General features: G+C 36.0%; 2 protein-coding genes and 1 long non-coding RNA gene across 3 annotated transcripts; 2 read left to right on the plus strand and 1 right to left on the minus strand.

Annotated features, from left to right (window-relative positions):
• The first annotated feature begins 745 nt into the window (after window positions 1-745).
• On the plus strand, window positions 746-2,068 carry LOC127429595 (uncharacterized). The gene is made up of 2 exons (XR_007895319.1): window positions 746-978; window positions 1,582-2,068. It is a non-coding gene; the product is annotated as an uncharacterized LOC127429595 (long non-coding RNA).
• Window positions 2,069-2,220: 152 nt separating this feature from the next.
• Window positions 2,221-4,866, minus strand: si:ch211-105f12.2 (RIMS-binding protein 2-like). Its single transcript, XM_051678708.1, has 5 exons — window positions 4,556-4,866; window positions 4,179-4,341; window positions 3,917-4,020; window positions 3,414-3,485; window positions 2,221-2,910 (listed from the first exon to the last, which is right to left on the minus strand). The coding sequence occupies exons 1-5, from the start codon at window positions 4,760-4,762 to the stop codon at window positions 2,845-2,847; spliced, it is 612 nt and encodes a 203-aa protein (XP_051534668.1). The 5' UTR covers window positions 4,763-4,866; the 3' UTR covers window positions 2,221-2,844.
• A 3,938-nt stretch (window positions 4,867-8,804) lies between these two features.
• On the plus strand, window positions 8,805-16,037 carry LOC127429577 (14-3-3 protein gamma-B). Its single transcript, XM_051678699.1, has 2 exons — window positions 8,805-9,045; window positions 12,658-16,037. The coding sequence occupies exons 1-2, from the start codon at window positions 8,959-8,961 to the stop codon at window positions 13,312-13,314; spliced, it is 744 nt and encodes a 247-aa protein (XP_051534659.1). The 5' UTR covers window positions 8,805-8,958; the 3' UTR covers window positions 13,315-16,037.
• The last annotated feature ends 7,078 nt before the right edge of the window (window positions 16,038-23,115 follow it).

The following is a 23,115-nucleotide window of genomic DNA, read 5'->3' on the forward strand; positions in this document are numbered from 1 at the left end:
GAAGTTGTTATATTGGATATCATTTTACACAGATAAGGTTAGTAAGTGATTGTATTGCACTAAAATCATGTTAACATGTATAATATTTACATCTTGTGCCCATACTTTTGTAACAATGTGTATTTTAAAGTTCATGCACTGGCTCCATTCACTTCCATTGTAAGTGCCACAATGTAACTGCGATTTATTTAATTATTTTTTTGTAAAAGAGGTACGAGTCAAAATTATTTTTTGTGGAAATCAACATTATGCCACAAATGCTGTTAACTGAGCTTAATTTGTATTGAACCTGGAATATTCCTTTAACCAAAGCAACAAGAAATTAGCAAGGCACTTATTTAAATGACACAGCATAAACGTGTAGCTATATAACAATCATATGCACATATTAGTAACACTGCATGCTCATATTTGCCACAAAGTACACCTAATGCTCTGATGAAACTGGTTTTGCACAACAAACTTCCCTCCCCCCAGGAACTAAAGAGCTCTACAAGTGGAGCCAACATGAACGCGTTACATAGATCGAAGCTATTGTGATGCTAATAATGCATAAATATGTTTATTTTAACATCATAATTGAGCACTTTTTAGCACTTATTTAAGCAAATGAAATGTTAACTTGACCCAGACCCAATGTTAGTCTCCTGTATGTGGGAGCGTGATGCAACCTGATCATGTTTACCAGACTTCCTCTTTATTTCTCTGTCTGATTTTTTATGAATATTAAAGACCAAGGGGTTATTTTGCCATTTCTGATGTACCTTTTATCGGTTAGAATGCCCTTAAAAGGAATTGCTTTCTGTCTATCTTAGAACGAAACTTGCTGCAGTCCAATAGGCGTGCATTTTTGCTGCTTTAAGACAGACTGCAGGGCCTCTTCCTGTGGTTTGCACCATGTGGCTTAAAAAGTGTTAAAAGGCAACAACTTCTTTGTCATTTCTCTGTTGTTTCCGGGATCAAGTAGGCAGAGAACCGGTAAGTCCCTGCTCTTCAGTTTAATCTAAAATTTTGCACAAATGACTATTTACTTATTTTTATATGAGATAACCTGCTGAAAAAGATTTAAATACAAGAATGTCTTGGTTGAATTTGCTAAAACATAAAATAAAGCAATTATACATTTTTTTTTTTAATCAAACCATTTACTGTACTCTTTATTTCTCGTAGTTGTAAATATCCAAAATCATAAAAATATGGCAAAATCTAATGTCAGGTTTACCACACATCTTATCTTGTCTTCATCTTATCCACTTTAAATGCACAATGTTTTAGAGGAAACAGCAAATTGGAGGTAAATTACATTATTCCAGTTTAAATTACGTCAGAATAGGACATTACAGATGTAATGTTTAACTTTTACCTAAAACATAGACAATAAAAATGGGAGATTCTAAACTCCCTTGAGGTTAACTGTGACGCACTTCGAACAAGTGCAAAAAAATAAATTAAAAAAATTGCTTGAAGTTCATGCAGTTGAAAATCCAGTCATTTGATATTTAAACACGACATGACCATTGAATTAACACCAGTTTAATTGTTTTTCTTTAATAATAAAACCCCCCCAAAAAAACAAAACAGATTGAACAAATTGCTGTATAATGAACATTTGGACCACATGGAGAGAGAGAGAGAGGAAGTACGACTGGAGCACAAAGAGAAGAGGCGGGAACTTCAGAGGTACAGTGCAGTCACTCATAAAGTAGACAGCACTACTAAAGGTTTCTACACGGTGTAGTGTTTCCTACTTTATGGATGAGTGTACTGTTTGCTGCGATGGACAATCATAATCTTGTGGACCTCGACTGATGCTGAATATTCTTGAAATGTACTGAAATGAAATCAATTTACTGTATGAAAAATGAATAAAGATTGTGATTTATGCTATTGTGATTATTATATGTATTGTGACTGTGCTCTGCTGAATGACTGATTGTAATAAAACTAATGATTGTAATGTTTTTTATTTTACAATCAATCAAGTATCTACATGAAAACATTAATGTATATTGAACAACTTTTAAATCATATGTGTATTATATTGACATTAAAATGAAAGGAAATAAGACTAAGGAACATGAAAAGTTCACAGAGTGGAATGTTTGTATACTTGTTTTTAGCTATTCTCATAAAAGTTACATCAACACAAGTGACACATAGTGCACCAGAATTGCTTAAATAATACAAATGCAGAAGACACTACAAAAATAGCTTAAAATCATTAGAAGCCATACAGTCTGTAGTAAAAAGACATGTACAATTAAAAACTGATCATCATTAAAATACCATTTACAATCATTCAAGGCAGTAAAATACTAGCTGCTTCCAAAAGCTCCTGTGTTAATCAAAATTTATTTCCCTTGTTACTAATGTAATTAAATGAAACTAAACAGAGCATTAAGGGAGGGGCACACAACTGCTTACTTCAAACGTACTTCTCTGTCTGCTCGTATGAATGTAACACATCATAAGAAAGTGTTTCACTGCTGTTCAAATGCACTTTGGATCGCATCATTTATATGTATAAATGTTTTCCATCTGAAAGGACTAAATATTAAATTAAACAAATTACAATAAAATGCAAAGTAATCTCTTCAGTAATCAAAATACTTTTTGAATGTGACTGTATTCTAATTACCAACGATTTAAATTGTAACTGTAGTGGAATATAGTTACTTATATTTTGTATTTTAAATATGTAATCCTGTTACATGTATTCCGTTACTCCCAACCCTGATTACAGGCAACAAGACACTTCACTTGGTAAAAAAGAAAAGAACAAAAAGAAAAGGACAAGCGAGAACTGGATTCAGTGAGATCCCAGGACATGATCACTCATTTCCCTTAATCCCAAGGCAGTGGTTGCAAAAAATTTGATGGCACAAGTCCTCGATAACCATGTAGATCTCCCTAGGATCAATACAAGAGATACATTCTTTCATTCATGGGCTTAAAGGATTAGTTCACCCAAAAATGAAAATTCTCTCGTCATTTACTCACCCTCATGCCATCCCAGACATGTATGACTTTCTTTGTTTTGCAGAACACAAATTAAGATTTTTAGAAGAATATATCAGCTCTGTTGGTCCATACAATGCAAGTGAATGGTGACCAGAACTTTAAAGCTCCAAAAAGCACAGACGATCATAGTAAAAGTAATCCATATGACTCTAGTGGTTAAATGAATGTCTTCTAAAGTGATATGATCGCTTTGGGTGAGAAACAGAGTAATATTTAAGTCCTTTTCACTATATTTAGTTTGTGTTCTGCTGAAGAAAGAAAGTCATACACATTTGGGATGGCATGAGGGTGAGTAAATGATGAGAGAATTTTTATTTTTGGGTGAACTATCCCTTTAACTCACAATTCACAATATACAGTTCATGCATGGAAGTATTTGTCATAATCCTTACATAATAAAATCCATCACTGTCCATGTCCCCAAAAACATATATAATGTCTTCTGCGTGGAAGGAAAGCTCATCCTGCAGGAGATAACAGCGGAAATTCAATGAAAACAATTTACAGTTTGATATTGTAAGATATGTATAAATTGTACAAATGGTATTGTATGTAATACAGGTTTTGAAATTTACCAGTTATTAATTTTATAAATTAATAGGACAATATAATCAAGGGTGTTGCTGGGTGGTTGTTTACAAGGCCCATGTCAAAAGAGCACACCCCAATGTAAATCTGTGGGAGTTTGGAATTTTTAAGTTCCATTGCTTAGAAAAGTAACAATCTGCATGATTTGAGGTATCATTAATGCCCGTAGCACAAACTTTAAGAATTTGCAAAAGTAATATTGATGCTTGACTTAGCAAACAATATTCTAATTATTCTGCAATCTATATAATCTATATCTTACATATCATAATCTACAGTGTATATTATATCTTCTAAAGGCAATCACCTCAATATCCATGTTTGGAGAACTTTCCCAAGGATCATAATCAAAGATGGCCACCATCCTGTGGACCTTCACACTATCTGACACACTAGAAGATTCACTAGGTGCTAAAAATCAATAGTGGCATGCATCAGAAAAAGAAAAAAAAAATCCATACATGTGACTTTTACATATTTATTTATGTATTTATTAATTTTTAAAGGCACAAAAGACTTCTACTTTTCACATGAAACATCAAGAGAGAATTTTTTTTTAAAATACTTGCCAATAGAGGGCGTCTCCTCTGGTAAAAATCCCTGCTGCGACAAATAAAGTTTAAGCTCTCCGTCTTCAACAGGTATCTCAGATACCATGTTACTTGGCACGAAACCAAAGTGGCCACCCAACTCTCCACTATAGAAGCCATCAGCATCTTTATCTCCATACACCTACAAGACAACATATCTCAGTCTTTATGGATTCCCATCACAGCATGAAGTAAGCATAGGACAACAATGATCTGATTTATGTATCAATGATACATAAAAAATGTACAAATAAGATCTAAAAGTTCCATTTCCTACATTCACTTATGGTACATTTCAGAATAACTGAGAATTAAGTGAAAATGAGGAAAACAAATCTTCTCGAAATCTTCTTTACTTTAATGATCTGTCCTTGTTCAAAAGGCAGTTCCTCCTCCATTGTTTCAGTGTTTGGTGACATCACAGCTGGATTGTAGGAGAAAAGAGCCACAAAGAGGCGCACATTTGGGTCATACATTTCCCTCTCGGATTTCCATCTCTCTATATCTTCCGGTGTAGCAACTCTAAGACCATCAGGATATAGATACACATCGAGCCCAATCATTCCAGTCCTCTTCTTTTATGCCCAAAACTATTTGAGTTCCAACTGATGTCTCTTCAAGCAGACAGATGGTTATCAAACACTGTATGCACCTTGAACAGCTTTTGCATAAAGAGAGGTAACCAAGCTAATCTGTCTTGGACTAATCCTCTTAGAGAAATGGATAACAAGATACATGTCCCCATCTAGAAACTTGACAAGTCAAACAGTCACTTTTTTAAGGAAAGTTCCACAAATAACTTTAATGAATGGACATATTCCACATTATGGACAAGATGTGGTGGTGATACAGGAGGGGCTTGAAACAAACATGAGGAGCAGATATAATACTATGACGCTGGATTTGGTCCAGTCCTGCCGATTAGCTCAGCTATCCGTTCTGAACTGTGCCAAGCAGAGCCAGCTGTTAACCGCATTACCATCAACGAACTAACCTTGTATGTCCTTTTCACCTTTTCAGGACAGTAAATAGTGAACTGCAAAATGTTTCCGTGGGGTGCATTTAAGAAGAACCTGGTTTGTGGATGTAATGTATAACCAAGATGTCACGGGAGAGAACTTAACTCACTGCTCTGCTATTGACTGGTAAGGAAAAAACAGCAACTATATGCAAATTAATTCTGTAGTCTTATTGTTTTGTAATAAAGTCAGATCTGTTTTCCAGCCATACCTGTTGCTTTTGGTACTTTATTACATAAAACTTTGACAACCAGAAAGAGTCAAAAATACTTTGTCTCAATTTTGAACAATAAATTGTTTTATGATTTGACTTGACACCTAAAAATCTTTGTGAAAGAATATTAAATTTTATTCCTGAAGAAATGAATTGTACCTTTAAAACATATGTATGAACTGGCCATTCACATAGGATGAAGATTCCAGTTGTGTCAGTTACTTTATAAAGGCAATTTTAGTACTACATAGGGAGGGTCCCCTCATGGGGCAGCCATGTTAGGATTACATGAATATCAGAAGACTACTTACTTATGCTGCGTTTTATTCAACTTGGAAAGTCGTAATTTCCAACCTCCTACTAGGAAAAGTGTAATGGAACGCCACTTTAAGTCAGACCTCCAACTTGGAAACAACCTTCAAACTCGAGATGCAGGTGTGTGACGTCACACAAACATGTCGGCACCCAGGGAGATTCATAGAGTAAATGCTAAACATTCCCTTTTATTGAATAATATCCATCAATGAGTCAAAGTTCTTACATGATTATAAAACTTGTTTAGCAAACATTAACAGAGATAGGTGTTAAAAAAAACTAAATTAAACTCTCTTTTGATAATTGTACACCTACAGAACAAACACTAGCATTGTAGCATTAATTATAAGTTTGGTTGCTATGGGACATCTCTTCTGGCAATCGAATACCTGCTAAGCTAACGGGAACGTTGCAGTTTTGTTTCCTTAAATGTCATCTTCTGAGCATCAGGCAATGGAAAGCATTCATGGTCGGAGATTGGAGATATCAAGTAGGAATATTCCACATTTTACTTTAAATGGAACGCAACATTAATCTTATTATCCTCCCCTTTCACTATGAATCAAACTAATAATGGCTGACTGTGAATTGTGAATTTCTTCAGTGGCATCAGTAACTGAAAACCATTGTGTTTGAATGATGCTGCATACAATCCGCTAAGTCACAGTCCGTTCAAGTCATGTTGGAATGATCGTATTTGCGAGTTGAGTGCACATGAACACCATCACAAAGTCGTAATCATGAGTGGGAAACTGGATTTTCTTTTAGACCTGACTTTCCGAGTTGGGGCCATGTTGATTTAAGATCCATGGCAGAAGCAAATTGTTATTGGTAATAATTCCATTTTGCTTGGGGATTTTGACTGTGCTGTTTAGTTTGTTTGCATTTTTAGTACTGTTAATAAAAAATAACAATAAAACTTGTCAGAAAATAAGACTCATTTTAGCTGGTTTATGAAGCAACAGGCTTGTACAATAAAAAACTACATTTCCCATCATTATGTAGCCATACGAGAATGAAAAAAGAGATAGATAAAGCATTAATTACTGTAACAGTATAAGGATGGGCAAGGAGGCGGAACCGGCTGAAGAGTCAACATAAAGTTTTAATGCAAAACATAAATCAAACATAAACCATAACACAAACAGATACACACAATGCGGCTGCGTGCGTTTCTCTCTCCCCAACCGGCGTCTCCGGCCGCCCCTTATCTCGCTCTCCTGCTGATCAGCTGAATCAGCACCAGCCATGCTCCATCACGGCCCGGCTACACCCTCCTCCTCGTCACATTCCTCCCCCGCCCATTTCAGGCTAGGGCGCCACCGGTCTGACTAACTCCCCCCCCCCCATCTCTGGGGAGACGCTATCCTTCCTGCCGTTTTGTCAGCCAGTGGTCCACCCCATCTCCTGTGAACCTGGGGGGGGAGACGAGGGGAGGCATAGGGAAAGGGAAAGGGTGAGCGGAGACACAGAGAGAGAGAGAGAGAGAGAGAGAGAGAGAGAGAGAGAGAGAAAAGAACTTGCTCGCCGGCTCCCGGACGCACTGTCGCCGGTCCTCAACCGCTCCTCCGCCCTCTGGCGGATGCCAGCTCGCTCATCCCCTGGTAGACAGCAGTGAGTCCTCCGGCCCCTGGTGGACAGAACCGCTCCTCCCCCTCTCGGTAGATGGCCGTGGTTCCTCTGGCTCTCGGTGGCCGGCAGCGACCCCTCTGTCCCCAGGTAGACAGCCACGGCTGCTCCCCTGGCGGATGGCCGCTTCGAGGACTCTATCCTCCCGGGTTTCGGCACCACTGTAACCGGTAAAGGATGGGCAAGGAGGAGGCAGGAACCGGCTGAACAATAAAAATAAACTTTAACGGTAAACTTAAAATCAACATATACAAACGTGCAGCATGGCTGCGTGCGTCTCTCTCTCTCCAACCGGCGTCTCTGGCCACCCCTTTATCTCACTCTCCCGCTGATCAGCTGATCCTGCGCCGGCCGTGCTCCATCACGGCCCAGCCACGCCCTCCTCCTCATCACAATTACACACCTAATGTGCGGCTTTCTCTTCATTTTCTTTCAGTGGCGCTAAAAAAGCTTCCTTTCTTTTAATGAAATTGCAAAACAGATCCATTCTTTCCAACTAAAATCACTTGAACGCACATCATATTTACGATCTCCGATCTCGTAAGTACAAGCTTCCCAGGAAGACTTGAACGCACCATCAGTGTAAGTCCAAGATGACATAAACACAAAAATGACTGAGGGCAGGGATGGTTAACCCAAAAATGAACCAGTGACTATTCATTGCATCTTTTTTCCATACAGTTGTCTTTCCATTCAAAGACAAACCATTTTTAAGGCATAATCTACAATCACATTATTTATTTAAATTGCAGAATGATGACTTTTAGACAATAAAGACATCACAGCCTCGTTTTCTGTTACAGCATGATTTTCTGTAAAGCTGCTTTGAAACGATGTGTGTGGTGAAAAGCGCTATACAAATAAAAATGACATGATGCTCCACTGAATCCTTGGTGTTCCACTGAAGAAAGACAGTCATTACATTTCAGATCAACATGAGAGTGAGTATAGGATGGCAGAGTTTCATTTTTGGGTGAACTATTCCATTAAGTGTCCAGGTTCTTTTTGGAGCCATTGTATGTACATGAAGGCCCCAGATGGGCCATTTGAAATGGTTTCCCATTTTTTAGAATGGCACCCATATCAAAATCCAAGTTTGTGGGACATTTAACCTTTCTAAGCATGGTTATGACCCATCGTGAGCATGCACAAAACTACTCTGGGCATGTAGAAAACATAGTAGGCTACACAGAATCCTAAAACGTTAACATAACCATAAAGCCCCCCAAAAGCCACCCCTTCATACAGTAGTGAGAGAGGCAGTATATAGGGTTACTCATTTTCCCATATTGTACTTGTTCTTTAAAGACCTGATATGTGGCATCATCTTACCTGATAAGTGGGCCTCTGGACTCCCATATAAGGATTGTTACATCATGAGTGAGGCACCCACGTTTATAGAAAAGTGACGTTGCCCTCCCGCGCGTGAGGAGGGGAGAGGTTGGCCCGTCGGCACGAGTGCAGACAGCGAGGAACAGCTGCAGAGAAGCTCTCCATCATTGAATTACACCGCATAGCTCTTACAATATTACTATTTCCCCCGAAAAAGCAAATTATATCGTATAAAACATAACCATCCAACATGGTTGACCGCGAGCAGCTGGTTCAAAAAGCCAGGCTGGCTGAGCAGGCAGAGAGATATGACGATATGGCAGCAGCCATGAAATCGGTAAGTCATCATTTCAATTTACCCTTAGGGTTTTATTTCTGTGATATTTTAGTTTGACCAACGATCGCTAAAAAATGAAATAAATAAATAAAATAAAAATAATAATAAATAGAAAAAATAAATTAATTAATTAATAATAATAATAATATATATATATAATATATATATATATATATATATATATATATATATATATATATATATATATATATATATATATATATATATGTATATATATATATATATATAATTTATGAGTGTGTTATTATGCATAATAGATGATCGATGCCTCTTGAAAGTGAAATGGTGACTGATCATTGGTTGATTTATAGTATTATAGGGCAAATAACGAGTCGTGTATGTTGAAATGGCGTAGTATAATATATTTTTGGGCGTTGATCTATGAGAAATCAGTGCTTTATTAATGAGAGTGCAGACTGTCTGATCTTGGGCGGTGCCTCCTCTCTTACCCGAACCAGCACTGAAATGAATGAGACGACATACATTACAAAGTGCATTAAAATCTGTTTCAGCATCGCAATTCACCATTTATTTCCATTAAATGAATAGATTGCACAATGAGTGCTTTGCATAAAATACTGCATAATATTTCACACAAACTCAATGTATAGCCTATTATTTGATTTAATACTAAAATAATACACATTTTATCGCCACTGTCCATTATCCATGCATGGTGTATTGTCGGAAATGCAATAGATGCCTTATTTATATGTATAATCAGTAGCTATATGTAAATTCAACTGCCTCTATTTTCCTCAAGCATCCTCATAATTTACTTATGTTTTAGCCATATTATGGGAGTTATTAAGATATTTCCTCTAAACCAACGTTAGAGGCAGCAGAATTTCTTCCAGAATCTTCCATCCTTGTCATATTGCAGTAAGGTCCAGGATTCAGATTGGATATTGCTCTCTGGTTTTAAACCCTCTCTGGTTTTAAACCCTATTCAATATACTGTAGGGTTTAGGTATATTGTATATAACTGTGAATATTTTAACAGTATTCAAGGATTGGACACACAGGACAACATTATGAAGTCCTGAAAGCCTGTAGGGCTTCTTGTGGGGGAAAAGGGAAACATCTCCATCTAAAGCTCCAATGCACCTTCATTGTCAGTATCCAGAATATTTCCCCATCCAAGTGAGGGCATTAAGGTGGCTCCAGCCTTGCACAGGCTTAGGGAGATTAAGGAGGGCCCCTCGGTTTTCGCTTTGTCAACTGCTGACATCGTGCTTTTTAACTCTGGAGGGGTGTCATCTTGCTCTTCTCTTATGTCTTGTGTCATTGAATGTTTTTTACTCATTGCTATACATTGACTTTAAGTAGATGCCCTTATACAAAAAATACTTTTAAACCTGAAACAAATTATTTATGTATAGAAACAGCAATTAAGCAACTGGAAATATATTCAGATGATCTACTGTTATTTTCAGCCATCTAGACTGTTTATGGCATACATTGGTATATTGATGGATACCAATGGTGTACATTGGTGAATATGGCATATATGCATTGGAAATGTATAATGTCTTAATGTCTTAATGGAGGACCATAAATTACAATACACTTTGACACAAAATTGTTTGGGTGTATTGATTGGAGAAATCAGATAAAAATGAATAAGGGTAGTAAGAGACATGATCAACAAGATCAATTTAGCTGAAATGGATGTATTATCTTACATCCATATTACCTTGGTCTAAATCCCAACTGACTGTTAAAAGGGAAAGTTCACATCCTTGCTAGGATTGTTTTATATCTAAATGCTAGACAGGCCCTTTTAGCTTCATGGATTAGTGGGGGAGATTTAAAAGCAGTTTGACTCTAAAGTCGCTTCAGTCCTGTAGATAAAAGCCCATTTAGCCACAGACCTGATGGGAAAGTGCCTACGGGCCCCTCCATTATTGATGTGTTCAGCCGAAGAGACAAGCCACCATAGCTGAAAACTTCAGATGGAGTGACATCATCAAGCTAGATAGCCAGATTACAATCTGTGTCATTATATGTGAAGGGCTGTATAGGTCCTAACATGTAAGCCATAAACAATTTCTAAATATTTGCATCTGATTGCAAAGTGGCTACCAAGGTAACATGATTACGTCACCCACAACCACTGTCCCTTTCAGTCTTCGCTTGGAGTGCCAAATCAGTGTTAGACAGAACTAAGTCCTGTGCACCTGGACATAAAGATCTATGATTTTATTATTTTCTTTCTTTTCTTTTCTTTTTTAATAAACTTCCCTTTTTCTGTCCTTGGATTTCTAACAGTGTTCCTGTTTTCCACTCTGATCTTCATTGATCTGTCTAAGCTGTCTTCGAATCAGCATGTCTTTTGTATTCTCAGGAGGAGGGGGCTTTATTTCACGATTTGATGCAATACGTCTAGCTTTTGTGGCCAAAATTTAAAACCAGAATTCTTTATCTGAGGCATGTAGCATTTGTGGTCTGTAAAATGTTATTGACGGGATTGTAATTGCACATGGGTGCATATAGTATATACAGTTATATCATGACCTATTGCATAAAAAAAACATAACCCTGACATTATGTAATCACATCACAAGGATGGGCTGACATTGTGGCCTTAATAACCAAAGCGAAGACCAAAAAGCATTTTGTAGTGGAAATTAGCGATTTCTGATATATTTGTATATCTTATATGTAAAATAAGGAATCAAAATTAAATTTATCCCAACATAAGCAGTATGGTCTTCCAGCTTGGCAAGAGAGAAAGGTCAGGGAAGAGTCCACTGTAACACATGAACTGACGCACAGAGATCGTCTTAACTTACACTGCAGCTGCCCTGGGGGTTGGGGAGCTGGGTTATGTGGGAACATTTTGCCTTTTGCCCCCTTTACCCTTCCCCCACTATCGCTGAGGTGATTTCTGCTCTTGTGTTTTGTGTAGCGGTACTCTGTTGGTCTGCCGCACAGTAGCAGTCATCTTGGTAGATAGAGTTGGACTACTGTACTAAATGAGACGATTGCCATGGAAACTGCACTTGGCATATAGCTCTTGCTCATCCCCATGGTTGCACAATGCATTCAGTGCATGAGCTCATGAAGCTCTGTGTGGATATTAGCATTATGCAACTGAAAAAGTAAGACTCAGAAAGCAAGTCATCTGAATTGTATGTAATTTTCTGCACTTTTTTATGGGGGGGGGTGTAATTTGCCATATTTTTTACATTTTACATTTGTTGTAATGTTACACATATTCAATTTACAGTTTCCACCAATGTCTGTGTGAATGTCGGAATCTTGCGTTTATTCTGAATCCTGCGTCTTTTTAAAATTAGCTCACTGAGGAAAATGAATAAAGAATGTCACGTCCAAAGCACAACAATAATTAGTTTTAGCCAATTCTCTTGGTCAAGAATTTCTGGGATGTCAGCAAACCAAACGAACACCTTAGCAGAACAAAAACATCAGTGTATTTCATCATAATTTTAAGGCGAACTATAGAAGCCTGTTTGCCCAGTAAGGATAAATTAGTTTTAAAGGGGAAATCATATTTGTACATTTCTTGCTCAGTGTTGGGCATCCTTTTCCTCAACTTGTGTTCTTCTTGCCTTGTCTCCTTTATAGGTAACTGAACTGAACGAGGCCTTGTCGAATGAAGAGAGGAATCTCTTGTCCGTTGCCTATAAGAATGTCGTAGGCGCACGCCGTTCATCTTGGAGAGTCATTTCCAGCATTGAGCAGAAGACCTCCGCAGATGGCAATGAGAAGAAGATCGAGATGGTGAGGGCCTACCGTGAGAAGATCGAGAAAGAGCTTGAGGCTGTTTGCCAGGATGTTCTCAACTTGTTGGATAACTTCCTCATCAAGAACTGCAGCGACACCCAGCATGAGAGCAAGGTCTTCTACCTGAAGATGAAGGGAGATTACTACCGCTACTTGGCTGAGGTGGCCACCGGTGAGAAGAGGTCCACTGTGGTGGAATCCTCAGAAAAGGCCTACAACGAGGCTCATGAGATCAGCAAAGAGCACATGCAGCCCACCCATCCCATCCGACTGGGATTGGCCCTCAACTATTCTGTGTTCTACTATGAGATCCAGAATGCTCCAGAACAAGCCTGTCATCTGGCCAAAACCGCCTTCGATGATGCCATCGCCGAGCTTGACACGCTTAATGAGGACTCCTACAAAGACTCAACCCTCATTATGCAGCTCCTCCGAGACAACTTAACACTGTGGACGAGTGACCAGCAAGACGATGAGGGTGGGGAGGGCAACAATTAAAAGTAGACCTCTCTATCTAGAAACATAAAAATGGCTGGACTTTGGCAGCAGCTTGTGCCATGGTTTCCTCTGCAGCAGCAGTTCTTTATTTTTCCACGAGTTAAAAGAAAAAATAACAAGGGTGATAAAGGGGGGGCTGAAGTCCTAGTTTGAATATATACAGAAATATATATATATATATATATAGTTGAATGGGCCTCCCTTTTCTTGGTTCTCTTTGACATTTGCCAAAACCACTGAAATGTCAGTCAATCAGCCGGCAGTGGTCGTTGTTGGTTTGGATTGGCAGCCTGACAATGGCAAATGGACTGATGTATTTCAAAGGGATGCTGCTTAATTATGTTTTGGGTAGTAGTAAAGCATTTCAAAAAGAGGGTTAGGTGCAACGGCATTTGAAGGTGAAATAGTGGTTCCAGTTATGAACTGATTGTTAAGAATTGTCCTGTATGCAGTAATTATATACTAAGGCTTATCACCCATGGTCAGTTAACTGTTAAATGGAAGTGTGGTGAATGAAATGTAGTCTTCTTTGAATGCATCAAAAAAGATAAAATTCAGTTGCTTAAATGAAAAGCATTGTCATATAATCATTGCAGTCTAATACTACTGGAATCATTCACTTTCTTTTGAAGGACAGTTTGGGGAGAAGACAGAGACTGGTCTGATTTTAAAAAAGAAAGATGAAGAAAAGAAAAATAGGATAATATTGCAGCTTCAAAGTTTGTGGTTTACTTCTGTGTTTAACTTATTTTTGCACTTGCCAAGTATACTGTTTTGTCAGTGTAAGATAATTACAATGATACGATCAGTGATTCAATATTGTGCATGCTGGTGATGTATTTATACAATAGCTTGACTTTATTAACTTATATCTTGGATGTTATGTATTCCAATAATTGAAAAGTAAACTGGCTTCATATTGTTTATTTATAATTTATCAGTTTTTGTTTTGATTTGCTATTCCAAAATCGTGATTGTTAACAATAAATTGATCTGTTATGGGCATTGCTGTGGTGACATGGAATGTTTATTTCTTTAGCTATAGGCTGACTTTCGGAAAACACGATTGATCACCTAATTGTACAAGTGTTTTTCTTGGTAAACTGTAACCATGACATTGTTATGCAATGTTTTGCTCTCTGAACAGTATATGAGTGCTCTTCTTGTCATATTATGCACATTGAACATGTGTGGTTTAAACAACATTGAAGTTACAGAATCAGTGTTTCTGTGACCGATTCAGATCATGGACCATTATTTGTCTTTGGCAGTATTTTTTATTTATTTATTTGCATTTTCTTTCATTCTTTCTTTCTTTCTTTTTTTTTTACTTTAAGCTGTCTCCTGGGTGACAAATATCTTGAATGTGAATAATTATGTAGCAGTTGCACAAGAGCCAAAATAATTATAACAATAAAAAGACAAAAAAAAAAAAAAAAGGCCTTGAGTAGTCATAATATAGATCATGTCAGTGTTGCTCATTTGTAGTGTTCTTAATTAATGCTTCTTCAAGAAAGCAAGTAATTACTCAAAGATAATACTGAATTAAACTAAAGTAATCTCAATATTTGCAATGTGTAATCAAATCCAAGTCCTGTAATTTTTTATTTATTTTTATTTTTATTTTTGCATTGTACTGCTTACAATTTAAAATAAGGTTTAATATGCAAAAATAGTGAGATGAACTAGCAATAAACAATAATTTTACAGCATTCATTCATCTTAGTTAATGTTCATTTCTCAATATACATAACAATAAAGGTTAAATACGTTGACCTTAGTCGTAACATTTTACAAGAAGGTTGTATTTGTTTACATACTTAACACAATAATTAACATGAACTAACAATTAGCAATATTTAAACAACATTTATTAATCTTGGTTAATGTTAATTTCTACATAAACATTACTAATACATCCTTTACATTAAGAGTTGTATACGGTAAGATCAGTTAATGCGAGATGAACAAGTATAAACCAACTCTGAACAATTGTATTTTGATAAATTAACATTGGTCTAGATTCATAAATACGGTTAAAAATATTGTTTTTTGATAGTTCATGATATACTAATGTTTTCAAATAGAAATGTTGCCACATTAGTTAATGCAATATGAGCTATAACAACAAAGAACAGTATGACAGCAATAGACAATAACCAAGATTAATAAATGCTGTAAAATTATTTTTCATGTAAATGCATAAAACTTCATTGTAAAGTGTTACCATTTGCTGTATTAATTTCAACTTGTCATCTAGTTTCAAATACCAGTGCAATTGTACAGTTACACACCAGTATATCTTTAAAAGCACAGTGCTGCAGCCAAAATGTCAACAGGTTCAAAACCAAATTATCTTTCTCTGCAGCGCACCTACTATCCATGATTAGTGTTCACCACTGCATTGCAGAGTTTACCTGCTCTCCACAATATAATAAAGTGCTTGACAGATGAATGTGCCTCATGAGGACAGTATTATTGGCTCAGAATTACATGCATTAATAAATGCAAAATTATTTTATGTTTAGGAAAGCAGTGGCAATTGCACAAAGAAATGGCTGACTTTCATCATTTGAAGGTCACATGACAAATATGTTTACCTGTAAACATTTCTATTCGAATTCAGTATCAGCATGACTAATTATTTGAATATCCTAATGATCATTTCTTACCAATGCTCAACTCAAATCAGTGCTTTCTAAAATAAATGTGATGTGTTGTTCCCAGAAACATTGTGTGTATTTGTAACATCTGAAGGTTCAGTTTGAGTGCACTGAATCTAAGATTGTACATACTGTATATTGATGAGCTATATATATTTTACTTTGTATTATACAAATAGAACAGAATCTTACAAATGTAGCTCCTAAAATGCTAGATCCCTCAGCATTCTGCTGCAGCATCCTATATCAACCCATACCCAGTAGAACAAGAGATGAATTTCTCTGCTCAAAATGGTCCACAATAACAGCCAATAGCAAGCACTGTTAGCTGTCATATCCACCTATCCAGTGCATGTTGCTATGGCTGGAGCAAAACATCCCCATTCCCATTGGCACTGTTCAGACATTTAGAACAACCTGCAAAGAGATAAACATTAGAACATCAGAGACACCATTAAAATTCAAGGGAAACCTGTCTTCCTGCATTCACATTGAGACTCTGACATGTAGACACAAGGAGAAAACCATCAGTTTCTGCAGCATTATGATCGGATACAAGATATGAGGCTTGGAATATTTTAATGCTTTTTGCCCAGGTTAAATTGTTCAGATAAGGCTACCTAATTTATTATCTCAAAAATATATTTGCAGCAATATATTATCTATTTCTGTTCTGATGTTATAATTGATGTAACATGTATTTCATGTTTCAATGAATTAGTACTTGATGATTTTAAGTGATAAACAAGGACATTCTCTTTCAAATGGAACAAGGTGCAATACATCTTTGCCCCTCAAGGGTGTTCACATTTAAAGTTTAATCAGGAGAAAGAGTAGGGAGGAACATTCATTAACACATAGACAGTGCATCAGTATAAGCTGAATGCCAAGGATTTGTGATGTGCCATGGTCTAATATCCCATCTGTCTAGAAACAACATCCAAAATCAATAACAGAAGATGCATTAATTTGTGTATTGATAACACAACCATCTGCATGTTTTTGTGATAAGGTGTTGGTGAATGAATTGTGGCCCTAGCTACAGATGAAACCTAAGTTAACTTAATTTGTGTGAATTCATTATATGCTCACACACCTAACAGATAGAGGACACCGGGGCTAGACGTCACACCTTTTCATATTCCATTGAATATTTCCCAGGATTAGTTTATTTTTTTTTAAATCAATTTCTGCATAGACACAGAAGTCTTGGCTACAAAAACACTATTGGACATTTCCACAATTAATGCCCAGGGTAAAAGATACAGTTCATTAAATACATGTTGGCATATAGTGGGGCATGTTGTCTCACTGAAGAAAAAAAAATGCTTCATGTGGTAACTTCTAAATAAACTAGTTTGATTCAAGTAAAAAATATCATTTAATCTAACTAAATTTATACCCGAAAATTAGGTTACACCAATGACAGCAAGTCTTATGGGTTAGATCGAGTAGAAATAGATCCCTAAGGTGACAATTGCTGGTAACCGCTTTTTTCAGTGTAAGATGTCACAATGGATCCTGCTTTTGAACAGATTATTATAGGCTTTTTAAGCCAAATTTAAACAGTATAGCAATAATGAAACACAAAACAAATGTAAAAAAAAGAAAAAGAAAGAAAAAGAAAATTGAAAATGTAACACATCATTTGGCTTCCTTCATTATTGTTACAATGGCCACAGATAATATTTAGACACTTTTGTATGTACAAATTTCATTGCATTAGTTTGGGGGTTTTCGAATTGGCGTGTTAGTTCTGAATGTTTTGTTATGAACAGATGTCTGGGTGATGTATGTGTGCTATCAGGGAATGTACCGAATTCTGGACAAGCGCCACCATACAGCAAATGTTCATGGCTTGAAAAGTGCCCGCGCTGTGCCATTGATGTCACATCTATTCAAAGAAGTAAGTTCTCGCAACTGTAGTTCCAGCTTCAACCGCTGGAAAGGAAAGTTCTGACATTTGTTTTTGCAGACAAAACATTCAACCTCCTGGCACCGATGTTTTGTAAGATCAGTCTAGACAAAATGTATGTGAATTCACTCCCCATATATTTTTCATAGATGTGACATATATTTTAAATTTTCACATATATCTGAAGGTATATTGTCCACTGAGGTTGGGGGAAAAGACGTTTGAAGATGTGAGTCGCAAACAGATGTTTTCTTTAGTAGACTGTTTGGATGCTATTTAATTCACTCACATCTCTTACATCAGCGAGCATCAGGTTATCATTACAATGCAAACTGAAACACGTATTATGCTGCAGTTCCTAATAAAGGTACCAACCAAATGGCAAATAGCTCGCTACACCACGTCCACAGAGGTAGTTTTATAAATGATTAGAAGGCAGAGCTATGGTTTAAGCTGAAAAATATTTACCTATTACTATTATTAATTGTAATTTCTATTTCTTTACAATACATTATTATTATTATTATTATTATTATTATTATTATTATTATCATTATTTAACTTTAGTTTTTACTTGGTGAATTTATCATCATTATCTGCCCCTGAGCCATTTTTTTGCAATTACTTTTAACCCTCCTATGGTATTCGGTCATTTTTGAATGAAATACATATTCCTTGTTTAATAAAAATGGTTTCCTTTATCTGAGCAGTACAAGACTTGGTGACTTTTCCTTCATTTGCCATCTGAACATACAATATAAAATTGGGCTTGATTCAATAATTCTAAGTAGTCATAAAAAAAAATAAAAAAATGACACTTTTGGTATTCAAAGTCAAAATTGACTGACCATTGAAAATGGAAAGACCAAAAACAGAGCCTTTTTTTTTTCTATCTGTCAAATTGGCATTAGAAGTCATCTGTTGTTTTCCATCTGATGTCAGATTGCTGCACACACGCACACACATGTTTGCAAAATGTCTTTTTACTACAGAAAGTTTGAAATTGCAAAATGTTTACTCTGATTTTATTTTCTGAATTTTGCAGTTAATTTCTGTTTCTTGATGTTCATTTTCACAACATTATTATGCATTTACTTTGAGTTGTTAAATTCTTCTGTTTTAAATAAATTATTGGTATAAAAATGCTTATTCTGTGTCTTCTCTTTGTAACACCATGGTCAGGTTTGATTGCAAGCATAATGACATTAACTGCAAAAACTGACACTTCAAATACATTTTAAAATGATAGCTTGATAATGTCTAAATATATATATAAATGCAAATCTTTTGATAAAATAGAAAATTAGGTTACAACCAGCCTTCAGTAGGTGGCTACAGCTATTACTGGTATGACATGGTTTTCAAGTCATGTTATTTATATTTTGTTCACCAGATGGCAGCAATTTGCCTCCAATTTATGTCACATTCTCAACTTTTCTTAAAGAAACTTATAGAAGTGTAGATACTGAATTTGTTTATTATTTGCTTATTTGTATATGCAAATTAATGGTAAAATTTAAAATGTTTAAATGTAAATAAGATTTAAAAAAAAATAGCCTAAAATCCCAAAAGAAATGCATAATTTTATTGTTCTTACTTCAGGGAAGAAGAAATGGTATCTTTATCATCCTCATCATCATCAAAAAAAAAAAAAAAAAAAAAAAAAAAAAGGGTTACACATCTAACCATTCTGGTCAAAAATGGTCATGCAATACCAAAGGGAGGTGCCATTTTTCAATACCATAGGAGGGTTAACTAACTGGACCCAAAGTCATTTTTAACGGTTGTATGAAGTCAGATACCCTCACAAATTTACAAAGGTGTCCTACCGGATTATGTAGTAGATGTAGTTCATCATATTGACTATGGATATTTTCTATAAAATCTGAGAAGCAGAAATTGTCCAGGCTTGTGTGATATTGGCAAGGTAAGGCAAGTTTATTTATATAGCACATTTCATACACAATGGTAATTCAAAGTGCTTTTCATAAAAATACAAGATACATGACATTTTTTTTTATTATTTTAAAACCAATTAGGGAGAAGAAATAACAATTAAAAGTAATACAATTTAATGAATAAAAAGAAGGGAAAAGAAAAAGAATACAGAAATAAAATGACACAGTGCAAAACAATAAGTTCAGCACAGTGCTCAGTCAGTAAATGCACAGATAAACAGATGTGTTTTCAGTCTGGACTTTAATGTTGCTACTGTTGGAGCACATCTGGCCTCTTCTGGAAGCTGGTTCCAGCTCCGGGTGGCATTATAGCTAATCGCTGTCTCACTATGTTTTGAGAGAACCCTTGGTATTTCTTATTGACTTGATCCTAATGATCTGAGAAGTCTGTTTATATTCAACAAGCATATCTGCATTGTATTTAGGTACTAGGCCACTGAGTGATTTATAAACTAGTAATAGTACTTTAAACTCAGTTCCAAATGTAACTGGAATCCAGTGTAAAGACCTGAGGACTGGACTAATATGCTCAGATTTTTTGGTTCGAGTCAGAATCCTGGCAGCAACATTCTGAATGAGCTGCTGCTCTAATGGTAATTTTTGGAAGGCCGTTGAGCAGTCTTGACTGGATACATTTTAATTTCTAATTTGTTTTTGTCTTTTGAACCTTGGAATCAAGGTATGTGTTCACCTTGGGAATTTCGACTTTGTTGCCATATACAATGACATCTGTCTTGTCTTTGTGTAACTGAAGGAAGTTTTGGCACATCCAACTGTTAATTTCGTCAATGCACATGCACAGAGAGTCTATGGGGCTGGACATATGGTGATAGGGCTAGGTAGATCTGGGTGTTGTCTGCATATACGCAATTATAATTATTATTATTTGGATCTTTTTCATAATTTTTCCCAGTGGGCGCATATACAGGTTAAACAGGAGAGGTGCAAGAATTGAGCCTTGTGGGTCTCCACACATCATGGATGTCCACTCAGATTGGTCATTACCTATGTTTACAGGGTAACCCCTAGTTCCTAGTGAACATATTGGTACTATTTTTCACTGTTCATAGCTAAGAGCATGTAAGTGAACAATTCTTAGTGTTTTACTCAAGCATACTTTGAAGTTAAAGGTTTGTATGTGAATCACAGATTTGCAGTAAGAAATTCAGTAAAATGTTTCAACAATGCACTCAGTTGAATCATCATAATTTGTCTTTGAATTTGTTTTCAATCTTTATTTCGATAATGATAAGAACAATAGACACAAATCATGTAAGAATTTAAGAATGGCTGAATATTTTAACATGGGAGTCAGAATTGTTTTTCTTTTTTTCTTGTCATTTTACTCAAATTATATTTTAATACTGTGGCTCTTCTTATATTGTATTTCTAGCTCTTTATGTATTTTATAGGAAACTTCTGTTTCATACCAAAGTCTACTTACTGCCAAATGAATTCTGTCAGTATTCTGCCATCTAGTGTTAGCTATTTGATATAAATCTGAGAAAAGAACAAACAGGCACAACCGCATATCAAGAACTTAAACATCTGACTTGTTTCAAAAATTCACATAAAGATAAAAACTTGTGAGCATTAATACATTTGAACAAGCTTTAACAACTATCTCAATGCATCTTTGTGGGACAGTATTTGTTGAATGCTGGTGAACTGGTTTATCCCCAATTATTATTAGGCATTTAGTAGGCACTTATTATTTCTTATTGAAAATATATACAGTATTGTAAACAATATGTATATATAATATATATCTATTGTTGTCCTTTCAAATGTTTTGCTTGAAAAGTGTGCTTGTGCTATCTATTTTAAAACCAAATACCATTTTGATATGTGGTTACATAATGCAAAGACGTTCTTGCATTGTTAAAGCAATAGTTCACCCAAAAATGAAAATGTTCTCATTTACTCATCCTCATGCCATCCCAGATGTGTATGACTTTATTTCTTCTGCAGAACACAAATAATGATTTTTAGAAGAATATTTTAGCTCCGTAGGTCCATAAAATGCAAGTGAATGGGTGCCAAAATTTGACGCTCCTAAAAGCATATAAAGGCAGCATAAAAGTAATCCATACGACTCCAGTGGTTAAACCCATATCTTCAGAAGTGATCTGATAGGTGTGGGTGAGAAACAGATCAATATTTAAGTTATTTTTTGCTAGAAATTCTTCTCCCTGCCCAGTAGAGGGTGATGTGCAAGAAGAATATGAATCACCAAAAACACAAAAGAAGAAGAATGTGAAAGTGAATGTTAAAGTGGAGATCGACTGAGCAGGGAGGAGAATTTACATGACAAAAGGACTTAAATATTGATCTGTTTCTCACCCACACCTATCATATCGCTTCTGAGGACATTGATTTAACCGCTGGAGTTGTATGGATTACTTTTATGTTGACTTATGTGATTTTTTGACCTTATAATTTTTGGCAACCATTCACTTGCATTGTATGGACCAAAAGAGCTGAGAAAGTCTTCTAAAAATCTACATTTTGTGTTCTGGTGTGGCTCAGAGGTTAAGGCTCTGGGTTACTGATCAGAAGGTTGGGGGTTCAAACCTCAGCACTGCCAAGATGCCACTGTTGGGCCCTTGAGCAAGGCCCTTGACTGCTCCAGGGGTGCCATATCATGGCTGACCCTGCACTCTGACCCCAGCTTAGCTGGGATATGTGAAAAAAAGAATTTCACTGTATATGTGCGAACATAAAATGTGTGATAAATAAGAAAAATTATATTATAAAATTATAAACACTTCTTAGCATAAGTGGTTCACTACGAATATGTACAATACTTAACCTTGCATTTCCCAGAAAAGTAATTAATGCTTTATTGACTGACTGGCACAATAAGCTGCAGACTGTTGTATGTGGCTGTGCTGAGAAACTGTCTGCAGCTGTGAGGAGGTTTGAGATTGGTGTTGATGATAAAAGAAAATGGGCCAGTGGATTTTACAGTGACTTCTTATTTCAAAGCTACTGTACTGTATCTTATGTGTTATGCGTAGCTCAATATGTGTTTGACAGCCAGATGTGTCTCAAGAAATTTCAGTGTGAAAGTAATGAATCCTATTCTAGATTTGTCCTGATTTGTTGCATTAGCTCTTTGATATATGGAAAATAAAATATTAAATATATATACTTCAATATATTGTATTCTATTCTTTTCAAATCGTCTTGAAAATATTTTGAAAATCGTACACTATCTGGGCATTTTGCAGATCCATTTGTGATAGATATGTGCCGGGTCTCT

This window comes from Myxocyprinus asiaticus, chromosome 39, assembly GCF_019703515.2.
Source record: "Myxocyprinus asiaticus isolate MX2 ecotype Aquarium Trade chromosome 39, UBuf_Myxa_2, whole genome shotgun sequence".
In the NCBI taxonomy this organism is placed as follows: domain Eukaryota; kingdom Metazoa; phylum Chordata; class Actinopteri; order Cypriniformes; family Catostomidae; genus Myxocyprinus; species Myxocyprinus asiaticus.

Coding starts and splice junctions, on each gene's coding strand:
- si:ch211-105f12.2 (XM_051678708.1), bottom strand. CDS start 4,762: ATGATTGGGCTCGATGTGTATCTATATCCTGATGGTCTTAGAGTTGCT. Junction 4,021..4,178: donor AGAGGAGACGCCCTCTATTG/GCAAGTATTTTA, acceptor ATTGATTTTTAG/CACCTAGTGAATCTTCTAGT. Junction 2,911..3,413: donor ACAGTGATGGATTTTATTAT/GTAAGGATTATG, acceptor TATTGATCCTAG/GGAGATCTACATGGTTATCG.
- LOC127429577 (XM_051678699.1), top strand. CDS start 8,959: ATGGTTGACCGCGAGCAGCTGGTTCAAAAAGCCAGGCTGGCTGAGCAG. Junction 9,046..12,657: donor TGGCAGCAGCCATGAAATCG/GTAAGTCATCAT, acceptor TCTCCTTTATAG/GTAACTGAACTGAACGAGGC.